At 42.1% G+C, this 19,829-nt stretch overlaps 1 protein-coding gene and 1 long non-coding RNA gene across 3 annotated transcripts; one reads left to right on the top strand and one right to left on the bottom strand.

Annotated features, from left to right (window-relative positions):
- The first annotated feature begins 8,015 nt into the window (after positions 1-8,015).
- On the top strand, positions 8,016-11,897 carry LOC121087769 (coiled-coil domain-containing protein 201-like). 2 transcript variants are annotated; one of them, XM_040593138.1, is made up of 3 exons: positions 8,016-8,446; positions 10,253-10,818; positions 11,735-11,897. In XM_040593138.1, exons 1-3 carry the CDS (start codon positions 8,392-8,394, stop codon positions 11,819-11,821), a joined length of 708 nt encoding a protein of 235 aa, XP_040449072.1. In that variant the 5' UTR covers positions 8,016-8,391; the 3' UTR covers positions 11,822-11,897. The 2 variants fall into 2 exon arrangements, with proteins under 2 accessions (XP_040449072.1, XP_040449073.1); XM_040593139.1 differs by having other exon boundaries at positions 8,019-8,493.
- A 64-nt stretch (positions 11,898-11,961) lies between these two features.
- Positions 11,962-19,327, bottom strand: LOC121087771. The gene is made up of 3 exons (XR_005827730.1): positions 19,147-19,327; positions 15,827-15,910; positions 11,962-14,304 (listed from the first exon to the last, which is right to left on the bottom strand). It is a non-coding gene; the product is annotated as an uncharacterized LOC121087771 (long non-coding RNA).
- Positions 19,328-19,829: the final 502 nt, after the last annotated feature.

Genomic DNA, 19,829 nt, shown 5'->3' with positions numbered 1-19,829 from the left:
TTGTTTTGGTTTGGCTGGTTTGATTTTTAAATCAAGTTATATTCATCATTCTATACCAAGCTGCCTCTCAGAGGGTCCAAATGCAGCTTCTCAGCTTTCAGGTTGAGGACATGCATCGAGCAATCCTGCAATTCTACTTTCACAATTGCTTTGAACTGAAGAACCTTGTGGGAGCAATTCAGCTCCCTTGTGAGCCTTGTTGACTTTCTGCGTTGACCACAGTGGAAGCGAGCCTGGGCCAAGTGCTCCAGCCATTGTGCAAGCAGAGGAAAGTAAACATGTGCAAATACTGGCCGCATAGACCAGAAGTTGGGGAGGGGAAGTTCATCTCTCATGTTCCACAAGCCAGAAATAATTGGCCGACTTGGGCCACGTGTAGATTGTGTCGGCAGTTTCTATCATGCAAGACGCAGAACCAACCTAAGTGCAAATTCGCGTAGGTTAACTTAAAATTGAGCTGAAAACTGATAAAGCTGTACCAGGTAACTTGCCCCTCAAGAGACTCTGTACGCTTCGGCACAGAACCAAAGCAGTTTGATTGTACAGCTTCCAAATCACAGCAGGCTCCCATCTGGTTAGTTCAGAGCAAAAGCAGAGGCACTCAGGTCCCTCATGCCTGTCCGTGCAGATATGCCCAGAGATAATTTGGAAATGCAGAGTCCCTTGTGATGGAAAACAGCCCGGGATCAGATGCAAGGGGTTTTATTCCAAATGCAAGAGTAAGCCTCCCCAGCTGTTTCTCTTGCAGGTTAGAGAGCGCAGTGTGAGTTGAACAGAATTATTGTGATGACAGTGAGTGTGATGGAACAGTTCTTATTTTGCCCTTACACCAGTGAGAAGTGTTTGAGGCCTTATGTAGACATATTTTTTTTTGTTTTCTCCTTCCCCTGGGAAAGACAGCGTGCCAGGTCTTTGCAAGTGTCAATCAGAATAGTTCCGCTGAAGTCAAAAGGACATAAATAAATTGAAAATCTGGCCTTCATCTTTCAGTGGACCTATTCTGCCACGTTGGTATTTTCAGGCTTTCTCTCAATATTAAAATGTGCAACACTACCTGGGTTGTTGGGGGGGATTTAATGTATATAAATACACACAGAGCTAAATATACTAGTATATAAAATATGTACATACACTTGCATACGTTAATGAGATAGTGCAAGTTCTGGATTAATGACCCAGGCCAGATACCTGGGAACAGTTTTCTGCCATGCCCCATACACAGCTGAATCACTTCAAAGACATAATGACTCAGCATGAGAATTCATGTTGCTTAAAGAATGACGTAGTGTTAGCAGCAGGTTACTTACATCTGCCAGTTACATTTTTGGACAAGAAAACCATTTCCGGTAGTGAGTAGTTCATGCTATAGAAATGCAACCCCTGAATGAGAAATTCCAGCAACTGCATTTCTATAGCATAAACCACCCAGGACTGGAACTGGTGTTCTTGTCCAAAACTGTTACCAGAGGAGGTTGTTGATTTGAAACAGGGGGACGGGGAGAAGAGGAAATGAGAACATCGTGTACATCACCCAGGCATTACTGGTGCATTGCCATTGAATCTACGTCAAAACCTTCCCATCTTGCAGCCGTTCCCTAGGGCAGTGGGTCACCTGATGCACTGTTCCTGCTGGCAGAACATGATGTCCAAAGGAAGGAAACAATTATACAGGTACCACTCATGGACCATACTCTTGTTTGGGCCATTCTGATGGAAAAAAAGCCATAGCTGGAAAGTGAGCCACATAGTGGAAGTTGTCTGTGACAATTCTGGCTCATTAAAGCTACCAGACTGTGGAGAGAGCATGTGATCTTGACGTACAGCTGGGCTACTGAGGAGTCCTGACCAAACATCCAGTCCTGTGCAGATTATTTCGACTATCGATTGCAGCAGTAATTTGCATAGGTTTTCAGGCCTAAGGTTCAGAGAATAGAAACTGGCTTTTAATACTACATTAATATGAGCTGCCCAGGCTTCTGCTGTTTCTGTACTTACACCAGGGACGTTGGTCCCTGTACTGGACACTGGTCCACTACAATTAGACTCAGCCATAGCAAAGAAGCTATGCTGGCAGTGCTAGCTAGCTAGACTTAGCTAGCAATGAAGAAGTAGAAGGAGCTAGTGATGAAGTAGTAGTCATGATTAGTATGAACGTTTACCTTTCCGTTTACTAGACATAGCCTGAAGATGCCAACAAGGGCTTTCATAGAGATGGTGTAACATATCAATCACTACACCGCCACAGACGAAGGCAAATAAGCTTCTCTATCACAAATGCTCTGCTTCACTGAGTCTGTGGGACTCCAATGACTTCATTAGCATTCCCTCATCTCAGACCACCTGGGGATTCGTCTGTGCAATTCTAATACAACAAGAAAAGAGTCATTGATATTCATCTGGCCTGACCTCCTGCACAGCACTACAGTCAGTCTGGCCACGCTACTGCACTGCACAAACAGGGCATTTTTAGTTTATTATTAGATGTAATAAAGTAAAGCAAATCCATCATTTTCTGGTCGCTGAGAGATTTGAAGTCAGACATTTGTTTGGCATTGGCCAAACTGTGCTCATACTGTTGCCAAAGGTCATGAAAGCACCACCGACTGTTTTCCCCCAAACACTATAGTTACTCTGTATGTTTATTGAACTTTGGCAATAATATTATGTGCTCCTCAGCAGCACTGCCAACATAATTAGAAAGGAGCAGTCATATCAGAAAAGACACAGCAAGTTACTGAAGAAAGGTCCCAGTTGAATATTAACTCAGATTGACTTCTGGGGTGTAGAAACACGTAGAAAGCATATAGGACACTGTCTAGTGAATAAACAACATGCAGATAGAACACATTGTGGCACTCTGGTAAGACTGAAGTGGATAAGCATATAATGAAGAGGAGTCATTGACGTAATTACAAAGGCAGGTGGTGGCACATTGATTTTATCAAGATCAATGACCTTTACTGCTACTAAAGTGTACCTAGTTTCTTACTACTGAGGTAATTAAACTTTTTGAAGTCAAACATTAATCCACCAGGCCTTTGGATAAAAAAAATACTTTTCTCAATTTGGCATTCCCCACGATGGTTTTAGAGTGGCTACTTGTATAATTATAACCTTGTTTAACCAAGAAAGGCAACAATTTTTAATACCTTAACGATTTATAATCGATCTTAAGATAGCAGCATCTCTAAATATGTTCAGCCTAATCCTCCTCTCACATAGACACCAAGCACTGCATCCGAGGGCAGAGCTGGTCCATGCTGACAAAGGACACGGCACTGAACTTGCCTATAAAGAATAAGGGTCTGTTCTTAAGGCTTTTGTTTACTCAGTCCTAAGGTTACATTAAAGCAGAAAAAAAAAAAGGCTGTTAGAATACTACTTTCAGCTCCCTGCAGTTGGTGGACCTAGAAAGTTTTATAACAACAACATCTAAATTAATTTTTTTTAAGAATATTTGCAGTGGCTCAGAGACTAAGAACCAACCCTCATTGTTCCTCAAACTCTCACTGAAGTGAATCATATGGAAGGTGATTTAGGCACTTAAATAAGGGTTTGACTTGCTGAGAAGCCATGAAACCCAGTTAGTATATCGAGACTGTGGGTTTGAGTGTGCAAAATCAGATCTGTTATCCAGCTGGACAGATCTGGTCATAGAATAGGTGCACTACCCAAATTCTGTAGAAATATGTAACCCAAAGAACACAAGCATCAGTGTATTGCAAGTAGTACAGAGCCATTTTTTTCTGACAGGTTATGAGACGCCCCCAAACACCTGTACAGGATTCCCTAAAGCCTTCCTCTCAGGCTGCTTATGAGATGCTCCTATCACAGGAGCTGAAGTGGGAGTATACCATGCTTAGGTCTGTCCCTGGACACTGTAGCCAAAGACACTGACCTTGCCTCAGGCCAGAAAAGAGGTCATTGCCACACTGAAAAATGGGATGTCCCAACAGTTGCAAAGATATGCCCTTTTTTTCTCCAGTGATAATAACATCATAATTCAGCAGAATTCTACTACATGAAAAACTATAATGAAAGTCTTCCAAAAGGCAAAATCTTTAAAGTTGCTGGAGAGTAAGTTCATAAATGTACATAAGTGATGTTCAGGCACTGAGAAGCTTGTTTAACAGATCACAAAGGATTCATATAGTCCTTGGTTTCTGAAGGTTTCAGCAAAGGTTTTGCTGCTGAAAGGGCTGGAAGGCACATCCTCTGAGAGGCAGCTAAGGACTTTGGGGTTGTCTAGTTTGGAGAGAGGGAGGCTGAGGGGCAACCTCATTGCTTTCTACAGCTTTCTGAGGAGGGGAAGTGGAGAGGGAGGTGCTGATCTCTTCTCCCTGGGATCCAGTGATAGGACGCATGGGGATCGTTCAAAGGTGCACCAGGGGAGGATTAGACTGGCTATTAGGAAGCATTTTTTAACCAAGAGGGTGGTCAAACACCACAACACACTTCCTAGAGAGGTGGTTGATGTCCCAAGCCTATCAGTGTCTAAAGGGCATTTGGACAGTGCCATTAACACCATGCTTTAACTCCTGGTCAGCCCTGAAGTGGTCAGGCAGTTAGACTCAACGATCCTTGTAGGTCCCCTCCAACTGAAAAAAATATTCTATTTTATTCCATTCCATTCTATTCTATTCTATTCTGTTCCGTTCCGTTCTGTTCCATTCTGTTCCATTCCATTCCACTCCATTCCAAAGTGTCTTAAAAACATATATAGAACAACTGTTCCATTGTATACAACACCACGAATCTCAGGATTCTCAGTAGTGCCCAGGCATGTAATTCCTACTAAAATAAGTAGAAATAAAGTGCTAAGGTTCTTTTGAAAAGTTCCACTGGGTTCTTCTATGCAGCTTTACATACCCAAAGAGGCCAAGTCTATTGGGAGTGTTGGACTGCTTCCATTTCAATGTTTGTGGCTGCCCAAGGATCTTATGATTCACTGGGACAAAAGCTCTGCTCCTTTTGCACTCCCCACTGTACCGGAATGCTGGAAAAACCAAGGGAGGCACTGTTTTCCTTTTTTATATAGATGTTTTTTCTCCTTTGTCTTGCCCATTCCTTCAATCTTTCTTCTAATTTATTCTTTCCGCATGGCTCTAAATTTAGAAAAAACATTTTCACTTTTGTGCCCTTCTCTTCTTTTTACCCTCCTTTCACTCTCCAAAACTATTTGTATTCTTCTGGCTCTTCCTTCTTCCCTCCAATTCTCCAAACAAGGGTCATCCCACCATGGGTCATCAGACAGAGGAGAGTGCTGAGCTCCACTTACCAGCTCCTACTGCCTATGACAGACTTCTTCGTGGGATCACCCTCTGCAGCAAAAAACATCAAACTACTTGCAAGAGAAGAGAGACAGCCAGACACTGTTCTGCCCAGGAAAGACTGCACCTAGCTCCTAACTGCTTGGACACTTACACAAGATCTGTAACTTCACAGACTGTAATTATATATCCCGTTCAATATAATGCATTAGGGAAGTGCATCAACTAAGGGCTGGTTCAGCATCCAAGTTCCCTTCAGGAGAACTGTTTGGCAACATCATCAGAATAGAAAATGAAGAAACAACTATAGCCACAATTGAAGAAGTGCAGTCTCTCAGATTAGACCAGAACACTAAGGGAAAAAGGTGTCCCTTTATGTCCCTGTATGTATGTTATTCCTTGGTAAACTGGAAAAAAAAAAAAAAATCACCCTCTTTCAGAAGAGGCCTCCTCAAACTCCTGTGTCTCTGAAGTGAATTCATGCACTTGAACTGGAATGAAAGGGCTGAAATTTGAGCAGAATGCTGTGCTGTATTTGTTTTCTCTGCTCTTGTTGGTTTTGGAAGTCAAAATCTTAAGAATTAATGCTTAGTGAAAGAATTAGTGAAAAAAGTGAAAACTTTTCCTATGTAGGCTTTGAATTTTTGGAACAAATTTAGAAAGGGAGATGAAGTTATCTCCTAAAGTGAGATCAACAAAAGAATCTTTCAAGCCATAAACACGGAGCGGTGGTGGTTTGATATAAAATATATAGAGGTGCATAATAATATTGCTAGAATTGCGTGCCCTCTTGCGTCAAACAGAAGAAGAGAGGAAGGTGTGTAAACATAGACCGAACAGCTGGATCCAGACCTATGGAGTTATTGCTCCAAAACATCAGGTAGATAATGCTGAGGGGGAAGATGGCCATAGCAAGGAATGTAATTTTACTGAAGGAACGGTTCCTAACAAATAGGTGTGAGTGCAGGACACAGTATGTGTTGTTCTTGGAAAGGTGCAAGAAGCCTGCACAAGGTGCCACCCATGCCAGAGCTTGGGTATTTTACCTCCAGGCTACAGATACACCAAGGCCAAGGTAATATCATCACTGCAGCTGGTCTGCTGAGCTCTGTGTGCTTACACTAACTTTGGACTCTTTTCTGTCCGATCTCTGCATAGTTACGTCCTTCCTGTTCTCTGTAACATCCTGCCAACACTTCATAAAAAGCTAAATCTGTGGGACATAAGACAGACCATGGCTAACAGCGAGAACAGCTTGCAAGTCTCCTCATTTATATACTGAGAACAACTGGCAAGGAATTAGAGGCAACGGCAAGTAATGGTTTTGCAGGAAAGGGGAAGGTTATTTTTTAAGAGGCTTGTAGGAAAAGCCCACGGAATGTAGGCATAAAGGTGCTGCAGCTACAGAGAGCACTGGGGCACTCTGAGATGCTGCAAAAGGATGCAGTGAAAGTGAGGGCAAGCATGGCATGGAGGGCAAAGCCCAAGCTGGAAGCCAAGGGCATGAGTTTTTGACGAGGTCCAGTGAAATGATGTCAATGTGGCTCAGACACGCCAAACAGCTTCTCGTGCAGGTTCATGCTGTGCAATGTTGTTTGCATCACTGCCTCGCTGGGAGAGGCAATGTTATGTCCCACTGACACAGCCGGACAGTGCAAACATTGCAACAGTATGCCAAGGCATCACTCTCTGCTCTGTGCTATATACGGAACTGGCTTGTCGAGCTCCGCAAGGTACAGTATGGCTGAACTGGTGGGTTTGCTCACCAAGCCACAAGGCCGCTAGTTTGAAAACTAACTGCTAATATTAATATTCAAAATGAGGTAAGGGTTAGTCTAGCCTCTTCTGTGTTTATAAAGGACTGAGATTATTTTTTTTTTTCTCAGCCACAAATAACTCAAAATAGTTTTTGTTTAGTTCTCAAAATATTCCTGTAGGAACCTCCCCTGGGAGTTTAGGAAATAAATAGCTTATCCTGGACAGACTATTTATTTCCAGGATGTTTACTCGTGCAGTCCATGTGATTGTAAAGTGCCTCCATTTCTCAAGCTCTCTTTCTGTTCCTTAGGGGCACATAATTCAAACCTAGCAACTTTCCCCTTATACTGACAGACTGTTATTCCTAAATATTGAACTGGTACCTCCAATTCTCTATTCATAGTGCAATTATTAATGCGGCAGGAGAGGGTGGTTTATGATTAGGTTTGAAACACCCAGACTCCCTGGAACCACAAGTTCAAATCCTGGCAAGATCAGCCCTTCACCCCTCTGTCTGTGCTAGCTGCACTCCACAACCTCAGGTCACCCGCATAAAGCCCTGAAATTAGGTCTGTCTGATCGGCTTAGATTTTAAAGGTCCACAGGTCATGCTTTTGTCAAAAGGGTCTACCCCAACATTTGTGCACATGCTCCCTCTCACCGGTGCTCACTCTACAGCGCTGTAGCAGCAGCTGTTTGCTACCACCCACCACAGAGCTGACTTGCAATTCAGTGGGGCTGGTGCCGTCCAGCTGCTTTTCTCTGTTGACAAAAATTGTTCTTCACCTGAACCGTACCATTTCAGACCAATGCAATTATCACCTAAGAGCTCATATTTTGAAACTGCTTTTTTTCAAGATAAGATGCTGCCATTTCCACAGCTGTTAGCTGCAAACACTGTGGAATTCAGACTACAGTAAAATAAACTTCAGTTTATTCTCACTACCTATTTTCCTAAAAAGTGCTTTTTCATGGCAGATTTAACATTAATTTTTTTGGGCAAAAGAAGCAGTGAGAAAATAAAATCAGAATGGAAACAGATATACTCCACCAACATACATCCATCTTGTGACAGATCCTCAATGTGCCTTCAGCAGCCATGTGAAGCCAATTAACCACCAGATGTATTTTTGTGATTGAAATAAGCAGCAAGCAGCAAAGATTAAAGAGCAATAAACATAGCACATAGACAAGTTTGCTAACTCATTTTCCCAAGATTAATTAATCCTACATTTCTATTTAGTAGTTTATTCAGTTAGCACCACTGCTGAAACACCTAAAACATGCTAAATGTGTGATACAGGGAGTCCCTGCAGGAGGGGGTGCTGGGAGGCTAGCAGGGCTATAAGAGGGGAAGCAGCAGATGAAGCTAGATCACCTGAGAAGCAGAAGATATCAAAGAGAGCCTGGTAGATCTGGTAAGTGTGTGTTCTTGCTAAAGCTGCTGCTGGATACATTCTCTGTGGTAGGCTCTGATGTTCTTGAATGGTTTATCTTTGTTGTTCTTAGACTGCTCCCCTCTTTTATCTATAATGGTATTATAACTGAACAGAAAACCTTTGTTTCTTGTATATGTGTATATCTTTCTGTCTCTAAAGCACAGAAATGAGTGAAAGAAAAAAAGCTTGTTTTCCTTAGAAACTTATTTAGGAAAAAGTATTTTCAACCAAACTTTAAATAAATAAAAAAAAGCTTTTAATTGACCATCTAGGCTTTATGAGTAAAGGGAAGGCATCAAAATATGTAGTTAAGGATGGGCTTGGGGTGGGGGATCGCAAACTCTTTCTTATTCTCTCTAAGTTTAATCATGTAAGCTTCCTGCAAGTAAGTTTCTATGATGAAGACTAAGGGAAGTCAATATGGCTGAAAGGGAAAGGGAGAAGACAGTGTCTGTAGGCTGAGTGCTGCTTCTAATGTGTCACACAACCTAGTGATGCCAAGGAATGAGAGAAGAAACGGATATCCAAAGAAAAGTGAAAAAGGTGGTGTGTTCTGTCATGTCCCACCCCCTCCCCCAACTTTTTAATGAGAAGAAAAGCTCCCAAACACCTGACTTCTGCTGTATTGAAGAGTCAGCACCTTACCTCTTGCCTCCTGTTACTTAGAAACAAAGTGGATGTGAAACTCTGCCAAACTCAGACCCTACATAGGTGCAAAAACATTGATAAAGAATGGAGAACTGATGCCTTTTACTTCAGCAAACCTATCTGTCTGTCCTTCTGTGCCCCGCTTTATCACGGTGCCATCATCCCGTCCCCCCCAAAGCCCCACCAAGACCTTTGATCTATAGGGCTTAGAATAGGGGCACTTAACGCCTATTGCCCTCTAGATGAACTTCATGCAATCGACCTATATGAAATATCTGAACTGCCTCATGAGAGCGAAGAGTTCAACAGTTACTAGAAGTACTTAACTGCTCATCTAATTAAGATACTTATTTTAAGGTGTATCTTAAACTGGATATATTTATCTTGGGCTTTTCCATGTGTAAGAAATCAGGCTTCTTTTTGGTGGGGGCTGGCAAATGGGTGCAGGAAACTTCTAGCAAAACCAACCTTGCCACTGCTGTAAATTTGGTTGCAAACAGACTTGCAAAACACGTGGTTGTCTTAAGATCTGCAGACGTAAGCCAAATGTCAAGTAAGTGGGAGGGAATGAGAGGTTTGTGAGCTCCCTTTTAAGAAAATAAGGGGGGAAAAATGACAATTGGACTAACAGATGTTTGTTTGAATCCAGAACTTCTCTGCACATCTGTTTAGAGTGCTTGGTTGTTGGTTTTGTTTTGGTTTGTTGGGGTTTTTTTTCCTGCACTATAGTAATCCCTCTGGCATCTAAGAGTTTTCACCTACCTACCCAGTGTTAGCAGCTGCAACCCCGAAAGTATATGATTTGTATACTCTGAAGGAGAAAATGCTGTCTTAATGATGTTGCAGTTATTGAGATCTTCAAAAATAAATAAATACAAATTCTAGCATATATGGAGCTCCACATGCGGAAGGCTGGGGCAGAAGTGTTGTATGTGTGACAAGCTGTCTTCTAATGTTCTGTTTTCAATGTGGCTCTGCCAAACCCTTTAGGAACACTGGTTTGTACAAGGGATAAATTCCATGTAAAGACAGAACGCAGACATGAAAAGAGGAACACCTCGGATTTGGTGCAGCCAAGCATTTTACACAGCATCTCTCACTATGTGAGCAATGACACAATTTTCTCCTTCTCTTAAGGCAATAAACCTGACCTCAAGATGTCAGAGGAAGAAGATTCTTTTCTGAATGTTAAAAGATCCTTGAAAAAGAGAATGGTGAAACACAGCACTCCAGTGGACTCAATGTTTTCAAGAACAATGACATCTCTTACAGATCTGACAAGTCAGTCAGTTGAGGACCAAGGTGCCAGTAAGACAGTTTATGGAACTCCAGTGCCAAAATCAAATCTAAGCAGACCATTAGCTCAAGTATCGTCAGTACGTGTTGAAGCATACATCCCTCGTACATCCCCGAAAAGGCTTTCAACAGTGTTTGACTGGCAAGAAGTGAACAGAGAGATAAGTCAAAGCTCTCAGGCTGTGTTTTCTAGAAGGAGGCTTTCCACGGTGTTGGCCTCTGAATCAAATGAAGAGTCAAGTGACAACGTTGTCCCAAACATGGAAACTCAAGCTCTCACTGAAGTATCTGAGGCACATGCAGTAACTCCTGAGAGTGGACCTTCATGGCTTGTTAGTGGAATACCAGGGATAAAAGATCTCCCAATAAGAAAAACCAGGAAGAAGAAAACTGACAAGGCTCTTGTGGTAATGGCTTTCCCTTAGTTATGAAATAGCTAAGCTGTACAAACTGCTACCCATGCTGAGAATATACAGATTTTTCCAGTAATGTGGGAGTATTTTAGTTGTGGAACACCTCCACAACTTTACCAGTGAGAACATGTAATTATGAATGGGGTCATAACCTGCTAGGCTCTGTGCTATCATTCCTAATAGCAGACTGGATGCAATGCAGCCCTCCAAACTGTACTTGCTTCAGCTTGTGAGCTTGCATGACTAGTTGTGTACACTAATGCAAAAGTACACACTTTAAAAAAAAAAAAAAATCTTTAGGAGGAACTTAAAAATGGGAAGGAATCAGTAATCTAAATTCTCAAGTTTCTTAACATTAGCAAGTTAACTAAAACTGGGGAAACAAATAATCAACTTCTTTCCTTGTTTAATCCAAGGTGTAGTGATTTATAAGAAGAGTGCCAGTCATTGCAAATGGGGTCTTGTGTGCAGTACTGCAATTAGCATAGGGCTTCCCAGGGAAAGCTTAGATTAACAGCCCTCATGCAGGTCTTTCTTTTTATATTCTGTGGAGTGTGAGAACTCAATTTCCTAGCACTTTGCTTATTGGCAAGGGCCCTGAGGAAAGCCCGTAGAAGGGTAGGGAGGCAGCCAAACTCAATTCTGAAGGCTGTCATGTCAGTGTGAAGCCAGCAAATTCTGTTCTAGTTTAGTTTTTCCCCTGTACCATAATGTTTATGGATGTGTTGGAAACCTGGGAAAGAGTTCTCCGTTCTGGGAGTAAAGTCTCCTTAGCTTAAAACAAATTGGAAACTTCGGCCAAAATCCAGTTGGATTCATAATGCCTTTGTGTATGCTGTTTGTTTTTTAAAGCAGGTGACATCTGAATCAATTAGATTACCTAATTAATATTTTCATTTCTGTATTACAGAGAGAGAAAGAAAGGGAATGGGTGCTTCGTCAACTTAAAAACATTGAGGAAGCAACCGAACATGAGCTGACAATTGAAGAAGCTTGACTGAACTACCCATGGAATTAGTGCTACTGCATCCTTCTTGTGGGAACAGCTAGCTCCAATAAATCACACAGCTGACTATAGTGCCTGTTGGACCTTTTTTTTCCTTCCATAACGTTCAGTTGTTGTTTGCTTTGTGACTCTTTTTGCCTCTTAAATCTAGGAGGAGTTGGGTACGAAATGAAGAAGTGCCTCTACATGAGGGCCAAGGTTACCGTGTAATGGCTGAATGCCTGGAACAAAGCAGGGAGGGAGAACTTTGTGTAAGAACTGTTCTTCATGCTGCCACAGCTCTTCCTGGCCACGCTTTATTGTGTAGCATTCAAATCTTCTGAGGTTACTGATGTTCCTTAAGTGACAAAGTCCTGGTGGCCACATGAGGAGATTCTTCTTTGACTAACTGGGATTACACTCCATCTAGAGAGTAATCAAAACTGATGCAATCAGGAATGTTTTTGCTGTTAGCTGGGGAGATGAGGAAATAGTGAGAGGCACCAAGGAGGGGCACCACCCTTTAGAGGTTACAGATTAATGACAGTTTGTTTTGAAGTTTTGGCTCAAAATAAGTTTGCCCCAGACTTGGCTTGCAAACGCACCTCGCTGTTGCACTGGAGATCCTTCATGCTCAGCTGTGTGCTGGGGGGGGTAGGAGTTTTCTGTTTTTCTGTGGAGCTGCTGCATGTGAAGGAAGAAGGGTATCTTCCCTGACAGCTGTACTGGCAAAATGGCAATTTAGCTCACAGCAGCTCTTTCTGAAGCACCAGTCCAGAAGTGATGCAAAAAAGCATAATGCTCCTGTTCATTCCTACTGCTGTCTCTTACAATCTTTAGGCAGAGTTGAAGGCTTCTAAGCGATGTGTGGGGTGTCAGCAGCAGGCACCCAGACCAGATTTACCAGGTGTACACATGCACCCCTGCACTTCTTGTGTGGCTCTAGCACACGCACTTCCCTGGCTATACTGGTTTTACAGCTTATCCCAGGCACTACCTAATTACCCCAAAGGTCCTGTTCAAAAGAAGCTGAAACTAAGGATGGAGGCAAAGGATGCTTTGCCTTTCCTTCTCTCACACTGAAACTTGTAATTGCTTATGTTTAAGATGGCAGGGGAAACAGAAGCATGGCCGAAGTCAACATTATGAGACAGGCTAACCAATAGTTGCTGTGTTACACTCAAAAATGCAAGAGTCAAGCTGTGGTTTTACAACCTCTCTTAGGATTTAAAAGGAATTAGGGCATTTTCCAAATGATTCCTGAAGTGAAACTCTTCAGAGTTTCTCAAGAGAACAGCCTTGTTCTCAGACGTGGCTCTCTGCAGTAGCCAGGCAGTGGGGCAATGTTGCCCCTCAGGTCACATCCAAATCATGCTCGTAGTTTGATGTTTAGTTAAATGTTCTGGTATTTGTTTGTGTGTGTTACCCAGGCTGCTTGTCTGGCCTCCACAGGTTCCTCTGGCAACCAGGGAGCTCCTGGCTGATGTAGATCCCAAGCTGCTTTTGAGATAAAATAGGCATGGTTACAGATGTCCTGCTATTCCCCTTGAGCTTGCAGGCATTTCATCAGCATCTATGATTTGTGCCAGGGGCTGAACTAAGATCAGGCAAGTGCAAGGTTAGCGTAAAACCGTCTTCTACCCCTGGGACAAGCACAGATTAGTCTGGCCACATGACCCAATGCTTAATCCAAATGACCCAGTTCTGTCTCTTGTTTATTTGTACCTTCCCAGTTAGCCAGTTCCACTTGTTCCTTCTTCAGGCTTCTCATCCTGGTCTCAGAAAGTCTTGATACTGCTTCTGCTTTTCTCTCTCCCCATCACCTCTCAAGGTGGCTCCTGCCTGAGCCCGTCCAGTTCCTTGGTATTTAAATGTCTCCATCTAATGTCTTCTCCTCAATCTGGCCTCTAGTGGCTTCTGTCCTTGTAAGTTTTCTGTCTTCTATGCCTGCTCTTCACTGATGGCTTCTTTGCCCAATACCTTCTGATACCCAATATCAGCCTTCTGCCAAAATTCAGACTCAGCTGTCATACCCCTAAGTGTCTTTGCCTGCTTAGGTTGACCCCCTCCATGATGTTAGGCCAACTGGACAATGTTCCAGCCCTTAGCAGGCCAGGGATGTAGTTGTTGGGAAAAATCTTTCTCAGGCCTTGCTTTAGGCTACATCAAATGCAATAGGAATCCGGGGAATATGGCTGCTTAACATTGAAGAAGTCTTTGAGTTTGTGCCAAGCATAATTGAAAACTTTCTAACATTCAGAACACAGTAAATGCTGGGAAAGTTTTCCAGGGAGCAAGACAGCCACCCTGACAAATTCATGGAACTAGCTGGTGCCAATAAAATCCCGGAAATCTTCCTCAGTTGAGGGAAACAAATTGCCCAGAGGTAACGCAGATTGACTTCGGGTCCTGAAGCTGCAACACGCAGACAGATGCAAAAACCTAAGGGCCTTCATGATTTTGAAAACCACTGCTGTTTCCTCTCTTGGGAATATCTGAAAGAAATACCAGAGACTGTATAGTATTTATCTCACAGTAATTGAGGTTCTTGTAAGTTTACAAAAATCACAATATTGCTCTGATAGCCTTTCATGAGAAAATATTAATAGAATTAATTGGTGTTTCAGGGGTTTTCTGAAATATGCCTGATAGTAAACATCAACAGATTATTGTTAATTATAGGTTAGAATACCAAGGGACTTAAACAATACATGTCATTATCCCTTAGTGAATGATGTTCCAAAAGAAAAGCTTGTCTCAAATTTTTAAAAGCCAGGATGTTAGGGAATATCAAACTACACATACAAAACTACACTGCTGTTATAGCACTTCACATATCTGTTGGGGCATGATTTCTTTTGTTTACAGGGTTTACACTTTCATTTTTTTCTCCAGTAGACTTAGAAGTCTACTAGAGTTCAGTGCTGAAGATCAGTGATACAGCTAGTTTTCTGCTATAGTATCCAGATATACTTTGAAAAGAACAGGCTCGGGGAGGGGCACTAGTAGTTAGCATTTTCAACATTGTTTAACGTTCATCCTCTAGTGGCAACAATGGCATATTACTGTTTTGTTAGCAACTATCCTCAGGTGTGGAGTTTATGCATAATTATATTGCAATATCAGCACAGGTATTTTTAAAAAACAAAACAACAAAAAACCCACAAACCAACAACTAACAAACAACTTTAAAAGGAGCCACATGTCTAACACTTCCAAAAAATAAGCCTCATTATTAGTGACCTTAAGTATGGATTGCAGGTGCTGAAGCTGGAAAAGATTAGAGACTACAGAACCAGATTCTTAGGAGGAGATAACCCTTGAGGCATCATGTTTCATAAAACAAAGAAGCCCTTTTGCTGCATGGATCAATGTGAATGAGAGATGCAACAGGTTCCTGAGTCTTGCTCTTGTCCTGGCTCTCAAATGCAACACTGAACACATTGGTGAGTTTCCAATGGCCTTCCTGCTGAGGGTGCTCTTTCAGGGCAGTTTTTTTTTCCTTTAGGTGTTAAGCTGTGGCCTCGACCTAGGGAACTGTTTTCAGTACACTTGTCTCTGAATGGATATTTCACAATCTACCTGCCGATGGTGACTAAGCATGATGTTGGATGGAGAAGAACAAAAACAGTACCAAGAACAGAGGGAAGAGACAGAAACGTCTTCACCCCGGATTTATGAGCTCAGCCTTGTTCCCACTGAAGCAATGGTAACGCTCCTGTTGACAGAGCTGGGAGTGCTCTGCCCAGCTGCAGCACCTCAGTAGGAGGCCAGATCGAAGAGAAAGCGTTTAGCACACATCTCACGTACTTCAGATTTAAATAACAGAGAACTGGAAAATAAATTACTACTTTGCTGATCACAGCTCAACAATTTTAGGATAACTAGGAAAAGTGGAAAACTTAAAAAAAAAAACAAACAGGTTTGGTTTGGTTTTTTTTAATCTAAATCACAACATAGTTACATTCTTCTATGGACAAAACCCTGAGTAATAAATTGCATGGTGGCATCGCTGACCTGTACTCTAGCATGTTTTGTTCTGTAAGACATACCAGCACAGAAGTTTCCCTTAGCTCCATCTGTCGTTGCAGTCCACAGTGCCTGTTAAAACAGCTCACATCTCAACACTTTTGACTTAGGAGAAAAATTTAACAAACATACTGAAGTTTTGACTAAGACTAGAAGCAACTAGAAAAGTCAGCACAGTTGAAGCTATTAGGTAATGTTTTTAAGTGTAATTAAAACCCAGACCTAGGCACAGATCCTAGGACCCTACTTAGGATGTAGGCACCCCCTTCCCACCAAAAAAAACTCCAATCTGCTGCTCAGTCCTTGTACTGCTATGTAGGTACTTGTGCCCCTATACAGTGAAATTTTGTTTAATAACGCAGTCACAATAGACAAGCAAACCCTGCAGAGCTTGACAGCAGCTCCTGGTTGCCAGACATGGACATGATCTCACAGTACTTTACACCAGTCCCAACCCTCCAACCCAAAATGGGACGTGTGTGTAGGGGGTGAGTAGCAGACACCAGTCAGACAGGAGGTACATCTATCTGCCTTTATAGTTTCAGCAGCCCACAGAAAAAAACTCTGGGAAGTGAGACCCCGCATTTCAAATACCATTTGATCACCTCTCAGATACTCTTGTCTGAGACAGGCCCTCAAAACCAAGTGTCCCAGGTCACAAGGCTGTAACCACCACCTCTGGACTTATTGTATAGTCAGGGCTTTCAAGTGTTACCTGTCAAAGTTGTTCTACTTTGCCTAAGTATTCATTAAAAAAGATTGAGCTTGTATCATAGGTCAGTGACTTACAATCTTGGGGGGTTTGTGGTGTTTTTTTTCTGTTTAAATTCATTTTTATGGAAGAAATGGGAAGAAGAAGTGGCAAGGAGAAGCATCTTTCATTACTCCCAGGAAGTGAAAAAAGAAAGAAATCTTCTATTTTCTGCTTTTTACTGTTGCTGCCATTTTAATCCTTTTTGTTGTCCTCCATTTCATCCTTTTGGCCTTTCCTAGCTCTACATGTCCTCTTCTAACTGGCTTCTATTTCAGTTCTTCATGTCATTGAGGGTTTGTCCCCTGTAGCAGCCCTCTTCTACTGGCAGACACCATAAGCCTCCTAAAGCTTACATCTTACATCTTTTCCTGAAGAGGAAATGACAGCAATGAAAGAGGAAAAGAAATATCTCATACCTCTAGGACAGGAAAACAAAGGTTCTTGTCCTAGAAATGAAATAATCCAACATTCTAGTACAGAAAGGTGACATGACTTCAGATATAGGAAAGAAAGTATAGGCAGCACTGCTGACAAATTTACTGGGAGAGGAACTGGATCCAGAAAAAGCACTTACAAGATGCCTAGGTAAAATGGTTTTCAAACTATACATCCCAGCCAAGAGAGCACCAAGCCATTTACCATCACACAGCATGCAATTAAACCCCATCAGTGCGGCACGAGAGCATTCATGCAAAGGTGATGGGTGCATTAGCCCTTGTTGGTCCTCTCTGAGAAGGAAAACACATACAATAAAAACCCAGCCTGCACAAAACATAGCTCAACAACAGCAACAGGCTTTGCCATTATCGAGAGAAGCCATTACAATTAGACAAAACGCTTACAATTGCAATTGAAAACTTTTAATTACCACACATATGTTAATGTGGATACGCATTATGATTGTAACCCTGCTAGAGGGAAGAAAGGAGGGGTGGAACTGAGATGGTGGAGGAAGAAGTGCTGTTTGGCATCCTGAATGCCCCTGGCTAGCTAAGAAAAAGTCCACCGAGACTGTAGGATTGGAAATTATACTACAAAGGTTACGATGCAAGCATACAAATCGATAGTGTATCCTGCCCTTGACTAGTATATTCAGTAGCAGGTGGGGCTTTTTGGCCACAACTGGGGGATGATAAAACTTGATTAAAGAAAACAAAACACAGTGCAAAGGGTTTACATGAGACCAGCAAAATGAAAAGGCTGTGATTATTGCCTTTGGAGAAGACATGAATAAGGCAAGCAAAAACACAGTAGCAAGTTCATAACACCTAAAAGGTCAATTGGCCATTCCAGTTCCTCAGAATGCAAGATCAGTGGGGTTAAAGGAAAATAAGACTTGAACTGGTATTTTACAAGGTGTATTTTTTTTTTTTGCATATACTCAATAAGTCTGTAGAACACATTTTCACTAGACAGGTAGCTCTGAGACAGAAAATTATCAAACCAGAGGGGAGGAAAATGCTATATATGAAAAAGTAGAAGACTACATTAAAAGTAAGATGGTGTTGGGGTCAGGGGATGGACAATGGGTATTTTTGTCATGTTGACCATGTCACGGTCAACCAGTCACTGATCATAATAACAGCAGCAGCAACAAGAATGAAATTAAAGTCTTATGTTTATAGCTACATATATAAGCATTTCTACAACAGCTCAATTAATCAGACTTCATGAGAGAAAAGCTTTTGAGACATCTAATAAGTTTCCTCCATGTCTGTCAGTTTTTAGAACTGACCTATCACCACCAAGCTGTGGGTCACTATAATTTTTATACTTTTCCACGTGGCTTTGCTACAGAAAGCAAAATCATGGTGATTTATTGAATGCAGCCAAACTCCTGTTCGTAAATAGAGGCACTCTGCTTTCATCTGTAACGAAGTGCCTTGACAATCTAATCTTGGCTTTTTGCTTTGTTTCATTATACATTAATTATATTGATTTTTTTTTTTTTAATCCTGTAACTCTGTGTGATCTCTGTGTTTGATGGCAGAGATTATTTATACAGTAGGTCAGGCAAATATTCGTGTGACATTCAATCTTATCTCCAGCGTGATTTTGATATAATAACAGGTTGGATTAACCCATTCATGTCTCTATTTGCAAAATGTGCTCTCCTTCAAGGAGCCTTAAAACTCCTGACAAGTAGAATTAACAGTTTCAGTTTTCTCTAAAATGCTTGCTGAGTTGTATTCACTCAAAAGTAGGTGCCACACAGGGTGACCTGCCTGAATTAGGGTGTTATGTCTCATAGTTACTTTATCTTCATGCTGTTCTTCTACCTCTTCCCACAGAAAGCAAGCCATGCCCCTCTCACACCAAAAGGTTCAGGGGTCTCAAGCAGAAGCCAGCACCTCTGAGCATCTTTGCTCCTCTGGACAGCATGAACTTGCCTGTACCTCGCTGTGGATCCCCTGCAAAGGGTTTGAAATAGTAAATGCATGCAGATCAAGGCTGCAGTGAACATCAAAAGCTTTCACACTTAACTATCAGACAGTAATTCAATGTGAGGATGTCTGAATAGCTCCAGCAACCCTGAATCCCAGCACCAGCTTACCTGGTTTTAGTTCTCTGTACAAGCCTCAGGCTCTCTAGAACTGACTGAAATCCCAGAGTCCTGTCTCTCGTCCTCTAGGGAAACAGTAGAGGCTTTGAAACCTGAAAAAAAGTACTCTTGGTATTACTGGCAACAATATTATAACAATAATTAAGAGCAGTGATACTGCTGAAATCAGAAATGCCCCAGGATGAGAGGCAGGGACAGATTTCTTGACAAACAGAAAAAATGGCAAACAAAAAACTGGGCAAACCATTTTATTTTTCTAAGAACCAGTGCAGAAGTGAATAACCTAGATGTGGGAAACAATTGTAAATGATCCACAGAAATGTGCCCTCCTGTTTTATCAGCGTATCGTTTGCTGTCAGTAAGAGCTCTCTTGCTGAGAATGTCAGCTGCTGCCCCCGGCTCTGCCCACAGCAGCCAGCGCTCTGGTATGTTTGGCCCCTGGTTTTGGCTTCCCAGTGCCACGGGATGGCTACCCAGAGAAAACAGGTCTCTTGCCTTGCTGTGGTCTGGGTCCTATGGCTGATTCCTATTTTTATCAGCATTTTTAGAGAGATGAAAGAATAGCATTTTAGATCCTAATACTATCAGCCAAATGCAGTCATGGAGAAGAAAAGCCTCCACAAAGCCTCAGAAGAAAAGAGCAGGAACTTGAAACACCAGGGCCTGCTCCGCTT

Source organism: Falco naumanni, chromosome 4 (assembly GCF_017639655.2).
Source record: "Falco naumanni isolate bFalNau1 chromosome 4, bFalNau1.pat, whole genome shotgun sequence".
In the NCBI taxonomy this organism is placed as follows: Eukaryota; Metazoa; Chordata; class Aves; order Falconiformes; family Falconidae; genus Falco; species Falco naumanni.
The sequence above is the reverse complement of the archived record's forward strand: the minus strand, read 5'-3'. Positions and strand labels throughout refer to the sequence as shown.

Coding starts and splice junctions, on each gene's coding strand:
- LOC121087769 (XM_040593138.1), top strand. CDS start 8,392: ATGAAGCTAGATCACCTGAGAAGCAGAAGATATCAAAGAGAGCCTGGT. Junction 8,447..10,252: donor AAGAGAGCCTGGTAGATCTG/GTAAGTGTGTGT, acceptor CCTTCTCTTAAG/GCAATAAACCTGACCTCAAG. Junction 10,819..11,734: donor AAACTGACAAGGCTCTTGTG/GTAATGGCTTTC, acceptor TCTGTATTACAG/AGAGAGAAAGAAAGGGAATG.